Genomic DNA, 24,715 nt, shown 5'->3' with positions numbered 1-24,715 from the left:
TAAGCGATAATGGCGAGAGGCAGGGTTGCAGACCTGTCTGAGACATGTGATTGTGCTCACAATTAATATTTGTATTTGCTGCTACTCTATCACAGTAACACTGGGCCATATTTGCTAACTGGTGTTAAGCCATAAGAAACCTGGACTGTAACCTACATGGTGATGCAAGAGGAAAAATGAATAAAACATACCCCAAATTGCACTTATACAGGACTGAGCTTCCGACCTGGAAAGAAGATGCCTCTCCGGTGGTGTATCCGTTCTCTACAGTGGGTGGTGGGATACTGCAAGAAGCTTGTGAATCCTGTATAGCTTTTACAGCAGAGAAAGACTCATCAAACTTGATACAGGTTTATTTTCCAGCATAATCAAACTGTGTCAGCTTCTCTGAGAAATGCACAATGTTCTAGTAAACTTTTGGTTTGGCTAGAAAGAACCGGTGTGTTGTGCTCTGGCATGGTAGGTAAGTCATTATTTAATGCAGATAAAAGGAGGCAGTCACTAGATTCCTGCAGTATGTGGCAGTATTGCTTTCATTTATTTAACTGATATCCGACAACCATAAGGTAAAACACTTACGCATCTCCGCATGTACTCAAGTATCCAAAATGTAATACAACTTGATATATACATTGGCCGTGCGTGCCTTTCTTTTCTATGAACATGTCTTCATGATCAAGAAGAGAACAGCAAAGAAGCGCACCAAGGTTGAAGAACATGTATTTAAAAATACAATAAAAGTGCAAGTAGTAACTTACATATAGGTATTGGTTGATAGTCCAGTAGAAAATAACAGTCAGGGCTCTGAGTTCATCACCGGTCAGCTTTTAAGGTCTGGAGGTGGGTCCAGTGTTGGTATGTGATGAACTCGGAGCCCTGACTGTTATTTTCTACTGGACTATCAACCAATACCTATATGTAAGTTACTACTTGCACTTTTATTGTATTTTTAAATACATGTTCTTCAACCTTGGTGCGCTTCTTTGCTTTTCTCTTCTTGTGGGTGATCCGCTGGTGGAGTATTCCTTTCGGTGGATGCTGGTGGAGGAGGGGTGCCACCACGCAATAGGAGCAGCAAGAGGAAGGAGTAAATCTACATAAAGATTACTATAGGAAGCCTGAGCGCGGATTGAACATATTATGTCTTCATGATCTTTGTTGCAGCATGAGTAACACGCCACATAGTGTACATAACCCAATATATTTAAAAATACACAATTTAAGCGAGCTCAAAAACTCAAATCCACAGTACAATATGTATATACTTAATAGTACAAACTGGAGTGTTATGGTGAAAGTGACCTCAAATATAGAACAGTAACAAAGACGACTCCAATGCACATACAATATGACAAATGTTTTCGTTCATTTATATATTTTCTTATTATAAACATGTGCCATTTAGTTTAATCTTGTGTCCAAAACATGTTAAGCCTGCCGGTGCCACCATGTTAAGCCTACCGGTGCCACCATGTTAAGCCTACCGGTGCCACCATGTTAAGCCTGCCGGTGCCACCATCTTAAGCCTGCCGGTGCCACCATCTTAAGCCTGCCGGTGCCACCATGTTAAGCCTGCCGGTGCCACCATGTTAAGCCTGCCGTGCCACCATGTTAAGCCTGCCGGTGCCACCATGTTAAGCCTGCCGGTACCACCATCTTAAGCCTGCCGGTACCACCATCTTAAGCCTGCCGGTGCCACCATCTTAAGCCTGCCGGTGCCACCATCTTAAGCCTGCCGGTGCCACCATGTTAAGCCTGCCGGTGCCACCATGTTAAGCCTGCTGGTGCCACCATGTTAAGCCTGCCGGTACCACCATCTTAAGCCTGCCGGTACCACCATCTTAAGCCTGCCGGTGCCACCATGTTAAGCCTGCCACCATGTTAAGCCTGCCGGTACCACCACCTTAAGCCTGTCGGTACCACCATCTTAAACCTGCCGGTGCCACCATGTTACGCCTGCCGGTGCACCATGTTACGCCTGCCGGTGCCACCATGTTACGCCTGCTGGTGCCACCATGTTACGCCTGCCGGTGCCACCATGTTAAGCCTGCCGGTGCCACCATGTTACGCCTGCCAGTGCCACCATGTTACGCCTGCCAGTGCCAAGAATGGATACAATGCTGCACACCAAAAATTAACAAATCAATAATACCTACAATTACTGGTGCTCCTGCTTCAGGGAATACCTGTCTAAAGAATCCTGGACTGCTATGAAGAGGATGATCCAAGGCACAACGGATTTGCATAAATGGGATTTATTTTACAGAGCACAACGTTTCAACATTCTGTGAGGTCTTTTTCAAGTGAATAACATACCAAAGAAATAAACTTGTCCAATATATATAGTCCGAAAAATAAGTGAAATTAATAAAAAAAATAAAATTAAAATTAAAATCACCATTGGTACCGGGGGTGATTTTTATTTTTTATTAATTTCACCTGTTTTTAGGACTATATATATATTGGACTAGTTTATTTCTTTGGTATATAATTCACTTGAAAAAGACCTCACAGAAGGTTGAAACATTGTGTTGTTCTGTAAAAGAAATCCCATTTATGCAAATCTGTTGTGCCTTGGATCATCCTGTTCATAGCACTCCAGTTCCACCATGTTAAGCCTGCCGGTGCCACCATGTTAAGCCTGCCGGTGCCACCATGTTAAGCCTGCCGGTGCCACCATGTTAAGCCTGCCGGTGCCACCATGTTAAGCCTGCCGGTGCCACCATGTTAAGCCTGCCGGTGCCACCATGTTAGGCCTGCCGGTGCCACCATGTTAGGCCTGCCAGTGCCACCATGTTAGGCCTGCTGGTGCCACCATGTTAGGCCTGCCGGTGCCACCATGTTAAGCCTGCCGGTGCCACCATGTTAAGCCTGCCGGTGCCACCATGTTAAGCCTGCCGGTGCCACCATGTTAAGCCTGCCGGTGCCACCATGTTAGGCCTGCTGGTGCCACCATGTTAGGCCTGCCGGTGCCACAATGTTAAGCCTGCCGGTGCCACCATGTTAAGCCTGCCGGTGCCACCATGTTAAGCCTGCCGGTGCCACCATGTTAAGCCTGCCGGTGCCACCATGTTAGGCCTGCCGGTGCCACCATGTTAGGCCTGCCGGTGCCACAATGTTAAGCCTGCCGGTGCCACCATGTTAAGCCTGACGGTGCCACCATGTTAAGCCCTGCTATACAGTAAGTTTTCCTAAGTAGGGCAACACAAGCCTTGCTGCTAACTTGTGTTCTCCTTAGTTTCTCAGTGCTATTTGAGTGCTTTGTTTCTTCTTTTTTTTTAACGAATTCGAATACATCCATATTTCAAATATCAAGTATATGATAAATTAATATTAACTACAGTATATAATAATCTTTGGCAGGTTTTTTTTTTGCTTCTGCTTAAGACCTCCACTGACAAATATAGCCCGCAGTAATATTAAAGGCAGATGTGTTAGATAATGGGATTTTCAGATGAGGATATATGATCTCTTTTGGTGACAAAGCAACGGCTTGGGTGCATCTCTTGGGATTCTCACTGGCACTGTGGTTACACATGCAAAGAAATTCAGAGGCTCCACATGGATCCTGAAATGTCATAAGTTACTAATAAAATAATACGTCATATTGTTCTTACCGTCACATGGTGCTGTCACACTCCACTTCCTGTCTCCTTGGCAACGGCTCAGTGCCATCTCCTGTCCATTGGCCATTTTGAATCCCTGTTGGCATAACACCTCCATCTGATCACCGAAGTTCCGAGTCTCCATCACCAGTCTCGTGTCGGCATTATCGATATTTACAGGCCAGGGACAGCTGCGGACTTTTATAGAAAGAGACCGCAGTTATAACTGCTGCTTTAGCATGATTTGATTAGCAAGCGACTGAAGTGGAGCTAAACCAGCCCTGTCAAATGCTACCCTGCTGAAGTTGTTAAGCATCGAAACACATTGGGAGAATCAGCACTGGATCATGTGAGAGGAACGCGTAGTTCCAAGAGAGATCGGAGGAACACTTACAAGATGTCGCCAAGGATGATTGTAAATAAACCCCCATTAAAGCCACCATTCTAGCTACACCGAGTAAGGGCCCATTCTATAAGCTTATGTCACTGGGCATGCCATTTTATGTTCTATTTTTCAAAGGTGCACCATGATCATTTAAACTGATTTAAATAACATTTGATCACACTGTGGGAGCAGGTGCTTCTTCTTTCTGTTTTTATATCACGGAATCTTCCGTGTCACAGTCTTACAAAGTATGAGGGGAAAGATCCAAATAGAAATAGCCGGTGCACAGCCAAAGAGCAAACCTAGGACGTGGTGACCAAAAAGTTATTTATTGATTAAAAAAAGGATTACCAGCACTTCTACTTTATGTCTTTTAATCAATAAATAACTTTATGGTCACCATGTCCTAGCTTTGCTCTTTGGCTGTGCACCGGCTATTTCTATTTGGATCTTTCCCTACACCTATCCAAGCCTGGGAGCGCGCCTGGCGGGAGTCGTCGCAGCGGAACGTGAGGAGTTTAAAAGTGATTTATTATTGTGCTTTAGCTCTACGCCAGTTGTTTTGCCTCCGTATCTGGTGTGGATTGACAGCGTCAGTAGTTCTACTCTTGAAGGACACCCTCGACTGTCCCGCCTTTTGTAAGTGGGGGTTGGCGTCATGATCACACACACAATGTGGATACAACGCTGTGCTATCCGTATATGGACTCGTGATCTCCGCTGCAGCATATATGTTTAAAGATTGAACTGGACTATGATCACTGTATTATCTGGTTATGTGGTCTTTTGAGCACCGGATTTGCATTAATCCAAGACGAAGCGCTGTTCTATAGCGTGAAACGCGTTGAGGGGGAGACCGTGGTGTAGCCTTGTGGCTGTGCTGTCCGAATAAAGTTTTTTCATTCAACCCGGAAGTAGCCTGGATATTTGCCACTTGCAGTAGCGCCGGATCTTCTTTCTATCCACTCGACATTTCTGACGGCTGCACGCTGGAAAACGGAGGTCATAGGAGAGCAGGATCCAGATCGGAGAGCATCTAGAGGTAAGGGATTTCCCTCCCAGCCCTGATCCAATTAGAGGTTTATATCTGCACCCTCCATCCCGTTCCCAAGAGACTCACACTGACACCTTCGGGTGCTGGGACTGTATACCGGAGCGCAGGACAGTTCCTTTGTATATTTGCATTAATCCTACCCACCAATTACAAAGTATGAGGTAAATCTCATGCTGATGGGAGACCCTAGACCCATAATCTTGTTTTGATTCCTTCCTACTTTTATTGGTGTACAACAAGAGCTTGGCTGATACCCTCCATACTTATGTTATTAAATATTGCCCCTTACAACCCTCTCGTGGCGCCGGAATGCACCACTTAGAAAACATGGGCCATAATGTATCAAGAGTGCATCGCTTTCTGGAGGAAAGATTTAAGTGCATCACGGTAAATGCGCAGTTGATTTACGGTGTGATAATGTTAGTGCTAAAATCTCAAAGTGTTGTGTCACCCAAATTCCTTTTAGAAACGTTCAAAATCTGTTGTTAACCACTTTGCTGCAAGAGGGCCAGTGAAGGCGTTAAAGCCACCAATCTCTATACCTCTTTCATCCTCTTTACAAACCTTAAGCTTGCGGAGGTACCGGTTACATAAACACTCCGCGCTACAACTACAAAAGCATATTGTTGTGTTAACGTAAAACCATTTTAATAGTGTTAATATGTGCAATAGTGACACTGAAGTTCCCAAACCAGGGGGAAATGTAAAATTTGCCATTTAAGGTTAATGTGCAGTCACATGATCCTACATTCAGGTCACATGATCCCAAATTCAAGTCAGGTGACCTCTCATATACTGCCATTGTGGCAAATATCTGACAAAAAGTGTAACAATTCTTCCAAAGAGGGTGAAACTTTGCTAAGCACATTGGAAGACGCACACATTTCTACTTTTTAATAGCACTTTTTATGATATCCCAGTGATTCTCTCATGTCTCTATTCAATATGTTCTGAAGTCGTCTTCCCCTTGCTAGTGGAAATTGAAGTTCTGCTTGTTTGAAATGGGCTTTAAATCTCTCCTGCAAGGTGATGATGTCTTCACAGCACATTAAGTAGGGTATTTTCTTCTCTTTCTGTGCTGTAGCAGTCTGTAGTTGCTTGCATTTTGATGAGGCGTGGGATAAATTACTGTCATGTCCTCTTTAAAGGCTAAAGGAAAATGAACATATTGATTTTGCAGCATGTAAAAGCTCCTATCTTCCTTATCTGATTTTTAAAACATATTATTTGAACTGTTCAGTACCACTTATAAACTCAGTGCAATGTTTCTAACCTCTCTATTTTGGGGGGAATGTGGCACTTCAGAAATAACTGCTTAAAAAATATATACTTTATATACTTATAAAATTAGTTATATGACCATGTTCTCTCTTGTTAAGTATAATTTTGATTCAGTGTGTATAATAAAAGCTGTGAGCAGGCATTGAAATATAACACAGTGCTGAATATTTGCAATGTGCTTTGTCATTACAAAATACAGGCATACTCCACATTAACGTACGCAATGGGACCGGAGCATGTATGTAAAGTTAAAATGTACTTAAAGTGAAGCACTACCTTTTCGTCACTTATCGATGCATGTACTGTACTGAAATCGTCACATACGTGCATAACTGATGTAAATAACGCATTTGTAACAGGCTCCATAATCTCCCCGCTTGCGCACAGCTTCGGTACAGGTAGGGAGCTGATCAGGATGTGCTGACAGGCGCATGCGCGAGCTGCCATATGCCTATTGGGCGATATGTCCTTACTCGCGAGTGTACTTAAAGTGAGTGTCCTTAAACCGGGGTATGCCTGTATATATTTTTGCAGGATTAAAGTTAACTTTTTTGCTGTCAAACAGGGCTGCAGTGCTTTGCTTTACAGGTCTCTCTGGCACTCCGGCAGTGAAAGTGTTAACTCAATGTGGCTCATATAATATTAATCCCTTGGCTGTGATGAAATCAGAGGGTCCGGCAACATATTGCAGCCAACAGGGTTGAAAAAGGGCCGAATATTTTTTTTAACAGTGCTCAAGTTTCCCAGGCTTTACTCAAAACACTTTTTTTTTTAGACACTTTGCACCTTTAATAAGTCAAATTTGTATGAAGTTCACAGAGGAAATAGAACAATCTGGTCGCCATCCCTCAGGTGATAGAAGTCATATAACTGTCCTTCCCTGTGACATGGGTCATGGGGTTATACCGAAGTGTTTCCTCATGAAAAAATGTGCCACAGGGAGTTTATTTTACAGAACAGTTGACACTCACACGGCACAGAATATTCTCTTTCTCTTGATTTTGTATTTAGATACTTTAATAGGTGGTATTTTTGTTGCTACAAAGTATTAATAATGTACTAAAAATATTGTTCCTTACTTCCCACTAACCCAGCGTTTCCCAAATGGTGGGTCGCGACCCGGCACCGGATCACGGAAGCAAAATTGCCGGGTCGCAGCGAGGCTGGCCGCACGGCTTACCCCCCTCCCTCCTTGCGGCGTCCCCCCCTCCCTCCTTGCAGCGGCCCGAGGTGAGGTGCGGGACAGTGCTGAAGTGGTGCAGGCTGCTATCGCTGGTGTGTCAACGGGGATTTATCTATAGGCGATAAAAATTTTAGTGGGTCACGAAGGAAAAGTTCAAAAATAACCGGGTCACGGAAAAAAAAAGTTTGGGAAACGCTGCACTAACCCATGTGAGTTGTGTCCTATAGACAAGAGCTCAGAAAGGGCTATTTGTAGTGGTTACATGATTTATCTGAAGCATAATTGCATATACATTTGTTTTTATTATTATTATTATTATTATTATTTTAAACATTAAAGTCCACTGGATGCAATATTGGGACTAATACACAACTAGATTTATCAATGAACAAAAATAATTTTTTCTTTGATACATTTGCTGCTGTTTTTCAAGCAGTTATGTATTAGTTTGGGTCTTGATTAGTGGCACCTCTATGAGCTACTAAGCAATGAAAAACAAATATTAAAGTGCCATCCCCTACAACAGTGGTGCTCAACTCCAGTCCTCAAGCTCTCCCCCTCCTCCCCAACAGGTCAGGATTTTAGGAAATCCCAGCTTCAGCACAGGTGGTTCAATCTGATTGAGGACTGGAGTTTAGCACCTGTGCCTTACAACCTGGGAAAACAGGAACCTTTTCAGCATTATGTCATTTCACATACAGTAACTTCATGTGCATTACATTAGTTGACACCAAAACCATTTTTTCCTATTGGTGAAAGCAGCCGCCATGTTATACAATCTCATAAATCCCTGAAATATAAATAACTATCTGCAGAATATAAAAATCATATCTAATATTATGGATTGCGTGTTTAACTTTGCTGCTGTTTTACAAAATGCTACCTAGTTAGCCGATGTTTAAAAATGTTTCCGTTTTAAGCTTTAAAGGGTACATTGTGAATACTATACTGCTTCACTCACTAATACTATACTGCTTCACTCACTAATACTATACTGCGTCACTCACTAATACTATACTGCTTCACTCACTAATACTATACTGCTTCACTCACTAATACTATAGTATACTGCTTCACTCACTAATACTATACTGCTTCACTCACTAATACTATACTGCTTCACTCACTAATACTATACTGCTTCACTCACTAATACTATAGTATACTGTTTCACTCACTAATGCTATACTGCTTCACTCACTAATACTATACTGCTTCACTCACTAATACTATCCTGCTTCACTCACTAATACTACACTGCTCACTCACTAATACTATCCTGCTTCACTCACTAATACTCTACTGCTCACTCACTAATACTATACTGCTTCACTCACTAATACTATCCTGCTTCACTCATTAATACTATACTGCTCACTCACTAATACTATACTGCTTCACTCACTAATACTATACTGCTTCATTCACTAATACTATACTGCTTCACTCACTAATACTATACTGCTTCACAAACGAATACTATACTGCTTCACTCACTAATGCTATACTGCTTCACTCACTAATACTATACTGCTTCACTCACTAATACTATCCTGCTTCACTCACTAATACTATACTGCTCACTCACTAATACTATACTGCTTCACTCACTAATACTATACTGCTTCACTCACTAATACAATACTGCTTCACTCACTAATACAATACTGCTTCACTCACTAATACAATACTGCTTCACTCACTAATACTATACTGCTTCACTCACTAATACTATACTGCTTCACTCACTAATACTATAATGCTTCACTCACTAATACTATACTGCTTCACTCACTAATACTATACTGCTTCACTCACTAATACTATAATGCTTCACTCACTAATACTATACTGCTTCACTCACTAATTCTATTCTGCTTCACTCACTAATACTATACTGCTTCACTCACTAATACTATACTGCTTCACTCACTAATTCTGTACTGCTTCACTCACTAATTCTGTACTGCTTCACTCACTAATTCTGTACTGCTTCACTCACTAATACTACAGTATACTGCTTCACTCACTAATACTATACTGCTTCACTCACTAATACTATACTGCTTCACTCACTAATACTATGCTGCTTCACTCACTAATACTATACTGCTTCACTCACTAATACTATACTGCTTCACTCACTATTACAATACTGCTTCACTCACTAATACTATACTGCTTCACTCACTAATACTATAATGCTTCACTCACTAATACTATACTGCTTCACTCACTAATACTATAATGCTTCACTCACTATATACTGCTTCACTCACTAATTCTATACTGCTTCACTCACTAATACTACAGTATACTGCTTCACTCACTAATACTATACTGCTTCACTCACTAATACTATAATGCTTCACTCACTAATACTATACTGCTTCACTCACTAATACTATACTGCTTCACTCACTAATACTATACTGCTTCACTCACTAATACAATACTGCTTCACTCACTAATACTATACTGCTCCACTCACTAATACTATACTGCTTCACTCACTAATACTATACTGCTTCACTCACTAATACAATACTGCTTCACTCACTAATACAATACTGCTTCACTCACTAATACAATACTGCTTCACTCACTAAAACTATACAGCTTCACTCACTAATACTATACTGCTTCACTCACTAATACTATACTGCTTCACTCACTAATACAATACTACTTCACTCACTAATACAATACTGCTTCACTCATTAATACAATATTGCTTTACTCACTAATACTATACTACTTCATTCACTAATACTATACTGCTTCACTCACTAATACAATACTGCTTCACTCACTAATACTATACTGCTTCACTCACTAATACTATACTGCTTCACTCACTAATACTATACTTCTTCACTCACTAATACTATACTGCTTCACTCACTAATACTATACTGTGTCACTCACTAATACTATACTGCTTCACTCACTAATACTATACTGCTTCACTCACTAATACAACACTGCTTCACTCACTAATACAATACTGCTTCACTCACTAATACAATACTGCTTCACTCACTAATTCTATACTGCTTCACTCACTAATACTATACTGCTTCACTCACTAATACTATACTGCTTCACTCAGTAATACTATACTGCTTCACTCACTAATACTATACTGCTTCACTCACTAATACTATACTGCTTCACTCACTAATACTATACTGGTTCACTCACTAATACAATGCTGCTTCACTCACTAATACAATGCTGTTTCACTCACTAATACTATGCTGCTTCACTCACTAATACTTACTGCTTCACTCACTAATACTATACTGCTTCACTCACTAATACTATACTGCTTCACTCACTAATACTATACGGCTTCACTCACTAATACTATACGGCTTCACTCACTAATACTAGAGGTGCACTTACTGTACTAACCTCATGTACAACAGCATCTAATAAAACTCACAGATCAAGGGCTTTATAGTGATTTTCACTGTGGATTTGGGAAGACAGTTGCAAGATAAGGAAGGAAGGTTTGTTTTCAAGAGACAATAAACAAGAAAAAAAACGGGGTACAATTTCAAGGAGGAAAATAACATGTATGTATGGCCAACACAAAATGTAAATAGACAATCGACAATAAAACAATTTTAAAAAAAACGGATTCCCCCAAAAATACAAAGTACAACTCTACTTACAAAAGTCTTTTAAAGCATGAATGGTCCACTTTGGACCTGAAACGTGGCACTCTCCACTGTTCCTAAATAAATGGAAATTGCTTAAAAATACTTTTGTAAGTCGATCTGTACATTGTATTTTTGGGGGAATCCTGATTTTATGAGACCCACATTCCATGATAACCATTAAGTATCTACAGTATGCATATTTGCTTGGCATGAGTTTCTTTCTGACTTCTTTATCTTGAATGTATCATGTTTGGCCATAGGATGCTGAATGAGTCCAATAAACAATACCTTCTTATTGTTACTATGTATATAAGTTTAGGTATAAGTCATACTTGTGATGCAGCTCAGCCCACAGTCTCCGTCACACAAACATCGCCTCTTCCCTAAGCAATCTTGGTCCTGATTGCATGTTTTCTGGCATGTCTGGCTCATGGGATTGTCCATTCTAAGGGGACAAATATCTGGAACATCTAGTGATGCAAACAAACAAAATGCAGTTGGCTTAAAATTCATTGACTGGTATTTGTTTGACTACTTATTGCCCAACGTTACAAAACAAAATGTTAATGATCCCTAGTAACAGTGCTTACAACATATTCTCATAGGTGTTTTGGACGATATCCAGGCAAATACAGCTTTGGTATCCATAACCTTTGTAAATGATCATGGTGAAACAGAAAGCTGGTCCCAATTCAGGCACTTTCCATGGTATAATGGAACGAAGCTCTGTTTAGGGAAATAGTCTCTTGTTTGTTATTTATGTAGGTTGGAGGGATTTTCCCTGTGGTACGATTTATACTGGTCGTGCTTCAAACTTGTCCTAAGGTCGCAGTGACAAAGATAAATATTCGCTTTAAAGGTATATTTAGCACTAACATTAAGTGGACTACAGTATATGTGTAGATATGGTAAACATATTGGTACAGATGCGTTGATAAACCTGTATATGGTTGTAGCCGGATATGGGAAGTTCTGCTAATATCTTATCGTGGTACAACATGAGATACGGTTGGTAGCCACTTGTCAAATGGGGAAATGGGTTGAGCACCTCAAAAATAAACATGACAGGCGGCGAGAAGCTGTGAAAATGTAACATTCTTCCAGTTCTACTTTCTCGAGAAATACAAAACTAGGGCAAGTTGTAATATAACATTTATATTACACTGCCAACAAACTGCAGCAATAATAAATGCAACCATTCGCCTTTTACTGATAATCCAAAGACCGTTAACAAAATGTCTAAGGTGGTAATAAAAGGGTCTGACTGAAAATAACATTAAGTGAGTATAGTTTACACATAGGGAACTTGATTCTCCATCTAATACCTGTTTTAGTGCTCCTTTTCCCCGCAGCTCAGGCTTACAACCTGAGACATGTTGTCGGCGGTTTCCGCAGTGATTTATTGTAGCGGTATAACTTTATGAACACTGTTAGTGCTTTTTGTAAAGAAATACCCAATAATAGATTTAAATATTGTACACAAGTGTACTACTGGGTGCTTTCAGCTATGTTTAAAAGAAATAGAAAGTACTGTAGGAATGCTGTAATATTGCTCTAATAAAGTGCTTTACTATACAACTGTGTTGTAATAATATTGCTGTAATGTAATAGTCTCGTTTTATGTGAAAACAGCATTTAAATGCAGCGAGTCTAATATTTAATTTCTCTACCTGGAATGATGAAGGAGAATAAACATTTGTTCATCTACTTAGTGTTTATTAAGCTAGTTAACCAAATTTAGTGTGTTGTTTGTAATTCAAGCTGAGGGTGTTTTCAGAGCATGTAATCTTGAATTCTATTTTATGTAGAATATAACCCGAAACAGATGTGACAATAGTATTATCTGTAATTAGAATTCACCATCCACCCTCCACCCCTCCTTCTCCTTTTCATATTCTTCTCTCAATAGTATGGGCCTCTAACCCTCCACCCCGCGCGTTCCACATTGGTGTAGTTAAGGCACAGGCCCACATTCACAGGTCTGTTGACTCTGAGTGTTAAATATAGGATGTTATCAAAATTATTAATGGCCTTTATTTTCCCTGAGGTAAACGCATATCCGCAAAATTAATTATATCCAAAAACAACGGCGATGGCATTTCTCATTAGCACAGGCTTAACGCCATGTTAATTTAGCACTGCCCCACGATAGATTGAAATAACATGGCTTTAAGTATTGCTTACTTAATGGTGGTGTTATTCCCTTCCAGAACCTGAAAAGCGAGAGAGAGAGAGTTTGGAACATATGTGTTGGCACTTAACAAGGGGTTAGGTTAACACAGGGGTGCGCAAACTGGGGGGGCGTGAGATTTTTCAAGGGGGGTGCGGTGGTTGCAGAGGCCCCACGCTCTTCCCCAAGGCATTTAAATTAAATGCCGGGGGTTTGTGTGAGGCCTCTGTAACTTCACTTACCTTGTCTCAGGTGACGCATTACCATGACAACGCGGCATCAAATTATGCCATGGGGTCACGTGACATCGCGTTGCCATGGCAACGTGACGTTACGTGACTCTGCGGCGTCATTAGACGCCGGAGACATGGTAAGGAGGGGGCGCGATCAGGGGGCCAGGGGGGTGCAAGGGGTAAGTTTGCGCCCCACTGGGTTAACAACTCGTTATGTCCATAACAGACCTCTGTGGATCTTGGCTAAAGTCCCTCATTCAATAAATTGTTATCATCATTATCAATTCAGAATAAAACCTACATACACACTTGACAAATCAACTGAGGGTATCATGTGAGCCTAAAAAATAATCACTGTATATACTATGGGAGTTACTGTTTTTTACAGTCTTTCTTTATGGAGAAAGCCCCAGATCCACAAAGCTCTATTATTGACTTAACGAGGTATTACATTTCTTATGAGGTGCTAACGGGTATCTTGAAAGCTCGGTAACACTGTGTTAAGTGCTGATTTAATCCGTAACACGCCCTTGCGTTACTATAGCGGACGTTAGTGCAAAATATATGCAAAAGAGGTGTTCCCTGTAATCACGCTTTAGTTTTGCATGACTTGGTCTAGAGGGGAGACCACCTTTAGATATGACCTAAGTAGCGCATCATTAAATTCCTGTGTTAACTATTACATAGCTCTGTGGATGGGCAAGGCAGTGCTGCAGACTGGCAGTAGCATGGCGCTAAGCCTATGCTAATGCGATAACTAATGGCCGGGGCTTTTGCATATCATTATCTTTTTGGATATGCGTTAACCTCCGGGTTCATAACACCCGTTACTGATTGTGATAACATGATGTTATGGCTTTAAATATTTGGCAGGAATAGGATTTGTATTAGATGGAGGCATAGCATTAGTAATCTTGTGCTCTCTATCTCTTAAGGAGTAAAAGCATTAAACACCCAAGGCACCCAAAACGCATGATCCGGTTACCATAGGAATTTTGGGTACTAGCATTTTCACAGACATGGTGCAGTACCAACTATTCTCACAAGATGTCAATGAAAACTATGTCAAATAGCTGCCAGGCATTATCCATCACAATGTGTCAGACTGACATCACATTGTTTTCTGGCTATGCAAGTCAAGGACATGCAGTATATGTTAACCTCTTGGTTACCAGGGGGACCTACACATTGGAAAGCACTGTGTGCAAGGTTTCTGTGGCAGAGGAAAGGGTAAACCCAGGGGTGGGAAACTCCAATCCTCAAGGGCCACTAACAGGTCTGGTTTTAAGGAGATCCCTGCTTCAGCACAGGTGGCTCCAGCAGTATCCCTGCTTCAGCACAGGTGGCTCAATCGGTGGCTCAGTCAATGACTGAGCCACTGATTGAGCCACCTGTGCTGAAGCAGGGATATCCTTAAAAATCCTGACCTGGTGGTGGCCCTTGAGGACTGGAGTTGACCACACTTGGGTTAACCTCTTGACTGCCAGAGCAACTGGCAAATGCAATGCCAAGCAAAGCTTCCTGACCACTTTGGCAACCAAGGGGTTAAAGATATATGCCACATTTGAGGGAGGTACTTTGACCTATTCCCTCTAAAGAAGAAAGGAATATGCTGTTCTGTAAAATGGCAATAACAATGATTGCTCAGCGCCCGGGGTTTAAAGATATTCCTGCATAACCACAGTGAGCACAGCACTGCAATATGGTGCTTTGTAGCACATTGCTGGATCTTGCACTAATGGCATAAACTAACCTGTGCTCTCTGGACAGCCAGTGCCCCCCAACGCCTTTTAACATTCATTACAGGCACATTTTCCTGTGCCGTCTGTACATTGTTTATGTTATTTTTAGATACAGTTTCAGTATATTTTAAATAAATGTTACACACATACATACATTTATTGAAGATGCGTAAGTAGGGAATACTTCCAAATGGTCCGTGATAGTTAAGTGGTCCTCAATATAGACAACGTTCAAAACTCCTATTGCAATGTTTATTTAGAGATCTTTTGCAAGTTTGGGAACCTCTACCATGAACACTTGTACATACATACATATAATAATAATAAAGTAGTCCAATCCTTGCCTGGTTTTCCATGTTGCTTATGTGCGGTGCTTGCTCCAACAACCCTATACCAGTGAGTTGTGGCCATTGTGACAGTACCACCCCATAGCTGTTGTGTATCGCTTGCTATTACAGTAGGTGCTGGCAGAAGGCGATAGGATAGACGTTGCGGTCAGCTGGGGTTTCCGTCACTTTGAAGCATTACATTATTTGATGTATGAGTCATATTCATGTAACAGGGTATGTCTCTTTCTACCTGTCTTTCCCCCTTTATTGTAAGTCCTGCTAGCTGTAGGCAGTAACAGGTTAAATCTGTGGGCTTTTGAACCCCATCATGCTCCTCCTAGGGGTGACAGAAGTAAGGTAGTGACTCATGGCCTGTGTAAGCCTATCTGGTATAGGTATAGTTCATGGTCCCGCCCCTTCTTGTTCCTCCTAAGAGGAAGTGGCAGATTTAGTTTAGTTCTGCTCCTGCTCTGGAAGAGAGAGGAAGTCCTGTTCCTGCTCTGGAAGAGAGAGGGGGCAGAGGGCTGTCAGTCTCTGCTATGGCAGGATGAGCGTGCTCGCCCTCAGTCTTTGGACCGAGGGAACATCAGACTCAACCCCAGTGTTGCCCTATACTACCAGGGGCACAGCACCATACAGAGGTATGGAGCCTCTGATAACTGGCATTGCTGTGAGAAGATCTTCAGTGTATGCTATACAATAAAGATCCTGTTCAGAATATACCCCTGTCTGAGTATCAGTCCTTGGGCAGGGGGAGAAAGAGTGCAATAGCCTCAGCACCACACTGTAGCAAAATAGTAAATCTCCCAGAGGGTAGGGGAAACTGTGTTCCATTCACTATTGATTTCTACTGTGTTTTAACATGAAGCAGGGTCAATAAACAAACCTCAATGCAACTTTTTCATTTTTAGGATGGCCCAGCTGCTATCTTAGGGCTTCATTTCTTTTGTCATTCTGGTCTCAGCCAGGGAAGGGACAGGAGCCTAGGAGTGACCCAGACAGCTAAAACTTTGTGAGGATCCCAGGCACCTAAAATAAATTAGAGCACCAGGTTGGCGCCATAGATGTGAGAGAGGGACAAGGTTAATTGCGGGATTCTGTGGATACAACATCTTGAGGAGACGAGCACAGCAGGCACTGAGGGGTTAAGGGGATCTAGTGACGGGACCCCACGGATCTCAATTGTGAGTGGTCCAGGAGAGGGGAGGACTGAAACCACCGTCACATGCTGGAAAGCTATTCAAACCGCTGATTTACCAGTGCTGTTTGTGAGTTTGTTTTATGCCAGTTATTTTTTATTACATTTATTGTGCCATGATATTTCTCTTCTGTTTATATCAAGCTATCATCCTGAATAATCTGGGAGCATAGTCTAATCCAAAATCTACAACTGAATCTCAATCATCTAATCTGGGAGCATAGTCCTATCCATAGAATTGAGACAGCAAGTGAATCTGTAAGTGTACAGGATTTATTGAGTAGATATTTGGGTAATTGTGCTCAGTAAAAAATGTTTTTTCGGCATTTTTTCATGTCTGAAATCTTCGCTTGAGTCTATGCTCCTGAGGACATTCACATTCTGTTTGCAGCTTTTTGGGCTTATGTATAGATGAACACTGCACATAAGACTATTAGGGGGTCACTTATGAAAGTCTCCAGGGTGCAGAAGCGGAGTATAAAAACTGCACCAAGTTTATCAATGAAAAACATTGCCATTGAAATCAATGGGATCCTCTTCTTTGATAACCCCACAGCTGTATTTCTGCACTTGTCTTGCAGCTGGAAGACTTTCAAGTCACAGTTAAACAAGCTTCTTTTTGTCAAAAGCAATTCCTCCCCCACTGCAGAAATGTTACCATTTATAGGGACTATTTAATAATAGTTGTATTTCCCTTGTATAGCGCTGACTGTGTACGCAGCACTGTACATAGACTTTTGCAGGCACAAGTCATTGCCCCATAGAGTTTGTAGCAGGCTTCCCCTTGGCCCCCCTTTCCTCTGCAGGAGAACAGGGACCCAGGTGGTATGTCGCGGGCGATTGTGTCGCCCGGGGCTCCTGGCGGCGCTGGAGGCAGGGCGCCGCCATCTTTGATGTACTCGTGCATGCGCGGAGGTTTGCGCATGCACATGCGCAGTAGCGACGCGGCGGCCATTACAGGGATTGCAGAATGGCAGGCGTGGCGCGCACGCGGAATGGCAGTGCAGATCGCGCACTCGGCCCTAATGTTAAAGAGGCCCATGGAGAACTACAACTCCCAGCAGCCCCAGGGGCTGGAGCACATGTGATGCCACAGCAGCCAATAGGGCTTAGAGCTTCCTCTGCAGGAAAGGATACATTGTTGTGTGCTGCAGTGAGTGAGTTAGTTGAAGCTGGGTCACAGACAGGGGAGGGTGGGTATGTGTATGGAGCCATTGGCTCACGCACTAGGCCAGACATCCTCTTTAGGCCCCAGCTGGCCCCAAATCACCTCAGCTTGTGGTTGCTACAGGGACTCCCCTTAGGATAGGGAACAGAGACCTGTAGAGCTAGACACGTGAGGGTCCAGCCAGGAAGCGTGAATCTTCTGGCATTGCTGTGAAGGTGAATCCTCCTCTGCTGATTAGCAGAGATAAGAGACATTATAAAGGTGAATCACTCCATGCGGAGCCATCTATCAGAGAGGTGGACGCGGTGTGGGATCGTCCTTCAGGCAAGGGATCCCAAGTAAAGGTCATCTGCGTGCCCGAGTGTGGACACACTCAGCAGGTACATTCAAGTCACCAAGTGCACCAACCTCATCTCATCTTAGTGGGCAGCGCTGTCTCACACTTGGGTGGGAGGGGGACTCTTGGGACACTTGGGACTCAGGGATATATGGTGTGGGGTTACGGCCCATTGAGGCCAGTGTTACAGAGTGACAATGTATGTGTTGATGTATTGTGATATGTTATGTGTTTTTCCGCCCCCTGTTTATATATACCTTTGGTGTATGTGGTTACGGTATGTGGGTCCTGTGTCAGGGTCATTCTACCCTTAGAATCCTTCACAGGTGGAGACGCTGTATAAATGAGTATTGTTCCAGAGGATACACCCCAGGCTCTCAATGGCGGAGGCTCAGGCCTCCTGTGAGCCTGACAGGTAAAGCACCACACACCTGGTAATACATATAGGTTCCCCTCACATGCACTCTATCTGTGATTGGGGGGGGGAGGGGGGATAAAGTGATTTCCCTAAGGTCCCAGGGAGCTGACACCAGGATTTGAATCAGGTTTCCCTGCTTCAAACTTAATATACAGTAATTATTTTCAGTCAGTGTCTTTACTCACCGAGCGACTCCATCTTTGACTTGCTATATTCTGGAATTCTTATTTCCTGCTCCTCTCCACTCCACACGTCACATTGGAATCAATATTAAGTGTATGACTGTACCACTATTTCTTTATTCAGCAAACTATTACAGTATGCCACTTTTATTGGTGATATGTTTGCAAAAATCTCTCTAGAACTGTACATCGTAAATATATAGGACTTTCAGAAAACAGGGGGCACACCATGACGTGGTCTGCAATCTTACTAGCGCTTTGGCCAAAGAATTGAACTAAGTGACCCTCACGTATGAGAAAAACAGTATTTAACTATATGATTTGTCATGTTGGATGTAACATTGGGGCTCTGTGTCTGCTGTTTATAAATTGTCACATACCCAGGAGCACTCCATTTTAAAATAAATATATATGGGGTGGTTGGTCTGGGTTTTGAGCTTACAGGGGTGTTGTTTATCATAAGTAAAATGTATACACTTAAATTGGGATTCTCAAACTTTTCTCTTATGGACCTACTTCAGTTCTAGTGATTATACGGAGGATTACCATATACACATAGATAATAAATATGAGTAATACAAATGATGGGTTTTGTTTGGAAAGCAACATAGCACAAATCGCTGTTCAGTGCTAATCTGCTGGCCATGGTGGAACAAGTCATAAATTCCAAATGAGAGCTGACTGAAATGAATGAATAGGTTTTAGAGCCATCAGCAAGACATTGGAGACCACTGATGGTCCAGGGACCACAGTTTGAAAACCAATTCCCTAAAACTTAATCTAACGCAGTCCAAAAACATTATATTCTTTTCTGCTCTCCTACAATCAAGCTAAGTACCTCAATTTCTAATAGCCCTTCAATCAGCACCACATTCTCCGAGTGTCAGAAGGCCTTGAAAACCCATGCACTTTTTTTTCCAAAGGGTTAATGCGTTTAATAGCAGGTATTCCTATTATATGATATTGTCCATTCAACACACTTGTCTATATCATGTAGTAAAAGCTAGTGCAACTTATTGAATAAACCCTCAAATGCATCTACAGTTTTTAACATGAGTTGTACCCGACTGGCAATAGAATTTGAGCTCTTCCATGTTACAAGAGCATACCTCAAGAGCTAGTTAACATACCGGCCAAGTCCGAATACTAATTATGAAGACTCCCAGATACATAGGTGAAAATATATACTGTAGTGCTTCAATATTCTCCATAAAGACACCCAACAGCAAGTCAGTGGAGAAAATCATTCCCAGTAGGAATTTTCATGTTGGCCATCAGGACACTTACTAAACAACATAAACTAGAGACACCAACACTTTGTTTGAAAGTAGAACTCCGAGCTCTCAAAAGCTTCTATACTGTAATGATACATAATTCCAGGTGTAATAAAGTTATGTAACTGCTAACAAAGCCCCCCATCTATGTAAAAATATGTACCATTTGTGAACACCTTTTACACTGTCTATTACAAGTATTATGCACCTGTAAAACAAACCTGCCTACTGTATGTAGTACATTAGTAATTCACTTTTATTTAGCAGCTCCAGTTCCTGGTCCAAACTACTTTTCCTTCTGTGTAATTTAGATTCACATCTTGAGCTGCCCACTCCAGAAGGCGAAGCCACCTGTATTTACCATTAATGGCCCCTGAATCAGTGGTTGTGGCTGTTGATAACAGTAATAATATCATCACCGCTTATTGAGATAACAGACATATTCCAGAGATGAATACAAAAAGTCGGTGTTGACGTCAACTTTGTTTTTAGCAGTTGTTTTTGTTTTTGTCTTTAGATGAGCATGTAAGATAAACTAGGGACACAAGGAATCCTATAATCACATAGAAAATAAAACCACACACATATAATTATGTTTGCTCAGTGAGAAATAATACATTAACCCATTCTTTCTAGAGGTGCCTGCAATACAGTGATCTGAAATAAACATACAATTATTAAAACTCTGATCTACAATATACATAATAACCGTGTACAATTGTTAAGTGAATTTTGAAAGACCAATGGTATTTAAAAAAATTAATATATATATATGTAGCCAGGTCCCCCAGGCTTACCCTTATCTCCGCTGCAATGGGAGAATAAGGGAAGGTTGCAGAGCGTGCAGGGAGCGTTTCGGTACACCGGAGGCTCCGCGGCGGCCCGAGCGTTCAGGGCACCGCCATTTGTACTTGCGCATGCACAGAGTGTCTCGGAGGCGATGGCGTCAGATAAGAGGTCGCGCATGAGCAGAGAGTGGTTGCGGTAGCGCGTGAAGCATGGGCCAATCGGAAAGGGCCTAGGCCCAGAGACTACAAGTCCCATGAGCCTCAGCCAGACCAGGTGACGCCAGGGAGCCAATAGAGCGATATGAGACTCTGCAGGAAGAGTTAGGAGGTTGCGTAGGGGAGCACGCAGGCAGAGAAGATTGGGAGGGGGACGAGGAAGGAGCTCAGTGTGTAGAGAGGCAAGTAGCCTCTACACTAGGCCCGTATACCCCCAGGCCCAGATAGGCCCTGAGTCACAGTCAGTCAGAGTTAATGTAGGGACAGGCCCTAGAATAGGAACCTGTCACATTAGTGAGTGAAGCTGTGAAAGACACAGAGACTGTCACAGCACCGTCCCAGAGGTTTGGGACCAGACCTCTTCAGGCATATCATCAGCCATCCGGGAAGGTATCACAGGCAGCTCTGCGTCGTCGGAGCCTTTGTGAAGTCTGTTTGCGGGCCCGAGCGCTCCTGGTAACACCCATTAAGTGCACCAACTATAATATTATTCATACTAGTGGCTGTGCAGTCACACACATACATTCACTTTGGGGTATTGGACACGGTGTGGGAACACGGTGAAGGGTCGCGTCCTGTGAGACGCGGTAGTATAGTGTCTCATTGAAGAGTAACTCTGATAGGGAAATACAATGCATGGTTATGGTTACCGCTAGTAAAGCTACTGTTTCTTTTACATGCTGTGTGTGTAGTATTGTATTATTGTCCTGCGAGGAACATCTCCGGCTCTGCTGGAAGCCATCGCAGGTGGAGGCGCTGCATCTGATAAGAGGTACTCTATATAAATATATTGCCCCAGGCTCCGTGGCAGAGGCTTAGGCCCTGTGAGCCAGCAGGTTATACAGCATTGGTAGTTGTACTGTATTCAGAAGGAAACAGGGCTATATATATATATATATATATATATATATATAACGCAGAACTCATAAATGAATACAGCATGTGAAAAAACATAAAGACTTTATTGTTATACAATCTAGAGAAATGCTGCCATTCTAGGTGAACAGATCTCCTAATGGATCCTAATACATTTAATAAAGTAACTCAAATCTGAGGGCACACAAGAGTCCAAAGTCATGGTTAATAACAGCAGAAGGGAGAGAAGGAACACTGTGACGAAATGGGCAGCAGGGATATTAGTCACGGTTACTATCATTAACTCTAAGGTTAATGGTGGGTACCAGTATATTGCCCCTGTATTTCTATGTATTACTGTACGCCATGTATTGTGCGTAAAACTCATGAAATCAGTGGTACTGCTTTATCCCAGTACTTGTGGACGGGCGGAAGTGATCGCAGGACTTCTTCACAATTGGAGCTATGATCCCTGGGTCTGCATATGGTTTTTCATACCCCGGATGTAGGTGCCTTTGTTGCTCCATATTTCTGACATGTTGCTCCATATTTCCGGCTCGTTTGGATGGACCTTTGAGGTTTGGGTGCAAAGTAATTCTGCGTGCAGGAATTGGGGTGCAAATCCTGCTGGGATCGAGCACCACAGCAAAGCACCGCTTTTTGCTGTCCTGATGGGCTGGTGCTAACACAGCCAACCACATGCAACCCTGAAGCGGATAGTACCGGCTGAACAGGAGTCTGGGACTCACCCTGCCGCCACAACCTGCCACCGCTTGCCACTTCACCATTAAGGTAAGTGCCTAAACCCCCTATCCTAAACCCTCATGTGACAGTAGGGGTAGCCAGCCTCCCATAATAAAGGTGACGCCCGGCTGGCTGCCCCAATACTGTGTGTAATGCCCACCTCTGTGGGGTTCATTTTGGCCAGTGTATGAAATGTTTTGTGTAAACCCTTCCAGAAACAAACTATAATCATTGTGTGATGTCTGGAAGGGGGGGGGGGGGGGACGGGACGGGACTGTAGGAACTGGGGAAAGGGGACGACTGTAACATTAAAAATGCACTTTTATTCCCCATGTTAGAATATAGCATGTTCCCCATACGGTTAGTAAGGCAGCCAGTAATGTGATTTATAGGTTGTAAGCATTTCTCTGTATCCAGACCCAGAAATTCACTTAACTGGGCTCTCTGCAGAGAAATCCGGGGTCGTGACAAATGACTGAGAGCAGCTAAGTGTCGGGACAAATGGTGAGCGAGGAAGGTTTGGGTATCAGGTCTGGGGACGAGCTCTCCATGGGATAGAGCCATTGTTCCCCGCAGACACTGAGGTGGCTACCCAGCGGAAGGTACAACACTTGTCAAGGGAACAGTTTGCTGGGTCTGAGCCCCATAGGCACGATTCCCATTGGCAAGTTTGAATTCCACGCTTCCCAGCAGCTCCGTCATCCAGGGGCGGTTCTGAGTGCCTAAGTTGGTCCCCTTCCCCCATTGGTGCAGCTGGGCGAGCCCTCGGACTCTGACTGCACCAGCACGATCCACGCTGTGATTGGCCGGCGGCTCCTGCTCCATGTAAACTATAGCCAGTGAGGGCTATATAAGGTGCGCGGCCGGAGCAGGGAACCAGACAAGTTTTGGAGTTGATAGGAGACACGGCTGGCGGGAGATTTGAAAGTGCTTTGTGCGAAATAGCACTGATCTCAGCGGAGAAGTGCTGGAGCAACCGGGAAAGCCTGGACAACTTCCGAGCCGATGGGAGACGCGGCTGGTGGGAGGTTCGAAAGTACTTCGAAAGTACTTTGTGTAAAAGAGCACAGAGAAAGCACTGAAAAGCCGGAGAAGACGCTCAGGGCAAGCCGACTGAAGCCGGCCCCTGTGCCTAGTTGAGGCTAGTTTCTTGCCCCCAGCCCCTAAGTTGGTGAATGTTTCACTGTGTGTTTGCTGGCTTGCCAGAATAAACTTTCATTTATTCAATTATTGTGTTCTGTCTGGTGATGGTGATCCCGGTGGTTTAGGTGTTAAAAGTTCTGGTCCCTCGTGACACCCCCTACCCTAAGCCCTTACCATAAAAACCCCTACCCTAAGCCCTTACCATAAAAACCCCTACCCTAAGCCCTTACCCTAAAACCCCCTACCCTAAGCCCTTACCCTAAAACCCCCTACCCTAAGCCCTTACAATAAAACCCCTACCCTAAGCCCTTACAATAAACCCCCTACCCTAAACCCTTACCCTAAACCCCCTTAAATGAACCCCTAACCACTAAAACCCCTTAAATTAGCCGCCTACCGTAAACAGTAATAAAACTAGAAGCAGACGGCAGCGGGGATTCCAGCGGCAGATCGGCTGCAGCACAGGGTCCGTCTGCAGCTGAATGGAGGCAGTCATATGGTTACGGCGAAACAGCTGCATCCAAAGGTCCCATTCGACTGAACAGAGGCTTCGTAGGCACGCTTCTAATTGACCGGTTTGAACCCCCCAAGCACGTCGTGCTTGTGATCCCTGTGTAAATCGCGCGGTCATCCATGACAAACACAATATAGGGGCTTTTTCTATATCCATCAAATCAGGCAATTGGGCTGTTTTTTATTTGGACGAACAATTGCTATTTAAGGACAAGCTTCTGAGAGTTCT

At 43.0% G+C, this 24,715-nt stretch overlaps 1 protein-coding gene across 1 annotated transcript in view; it reads right to left on the bottom strand.

Annotated features, from left to right (window-relative positions):
- LOC142497499 (beta-2-glycoprotein 1-like) overlaps positions 1-24,715 on the bottom strand; it is a 39,116-nt gene that overhangs the window by 11,041 nt on the left and 3,360 nt on the right. The window contains exons 2-4 of the mRNA XM_075605356.1: positions 11,509-11,646; positions 3,618-3,803; positions 192-312 (exon numbers count right to left, since the gene is read on the bottom strand). Coding sequence (XP_075461471.1) covers positions 192-312; positions 3,618-3,803; positions 11,509-11,646 — 445 coding nt within the window. The remainder of the gene's footprint in view (positions 1-191; positions 313-3,617; positions 3,804-11,508; positions 11,647-24,715) is intronic.

The sequence above is a fragment of the Ascaphus truei genome, chromosome 6, assembly GCF_040206685.1.
Source record: "Ascaphus truei isolate aAscTru1 chromosome 6, aAscTru1.hap1, whole genome shotgun sequence".
In the NCBI taxonomy this organism is placed as follows: Eukaryota; Metazoa; Chordata; class Amphibia; order Anura; family Ascaphidae; genus Ascaphus; species Ascaphus truei.
The sequence above is the reverse complement of the archived record's forward strand: the minus strand, read 5'-3'. Positions and strand labels throughout refer to the sequence as shown.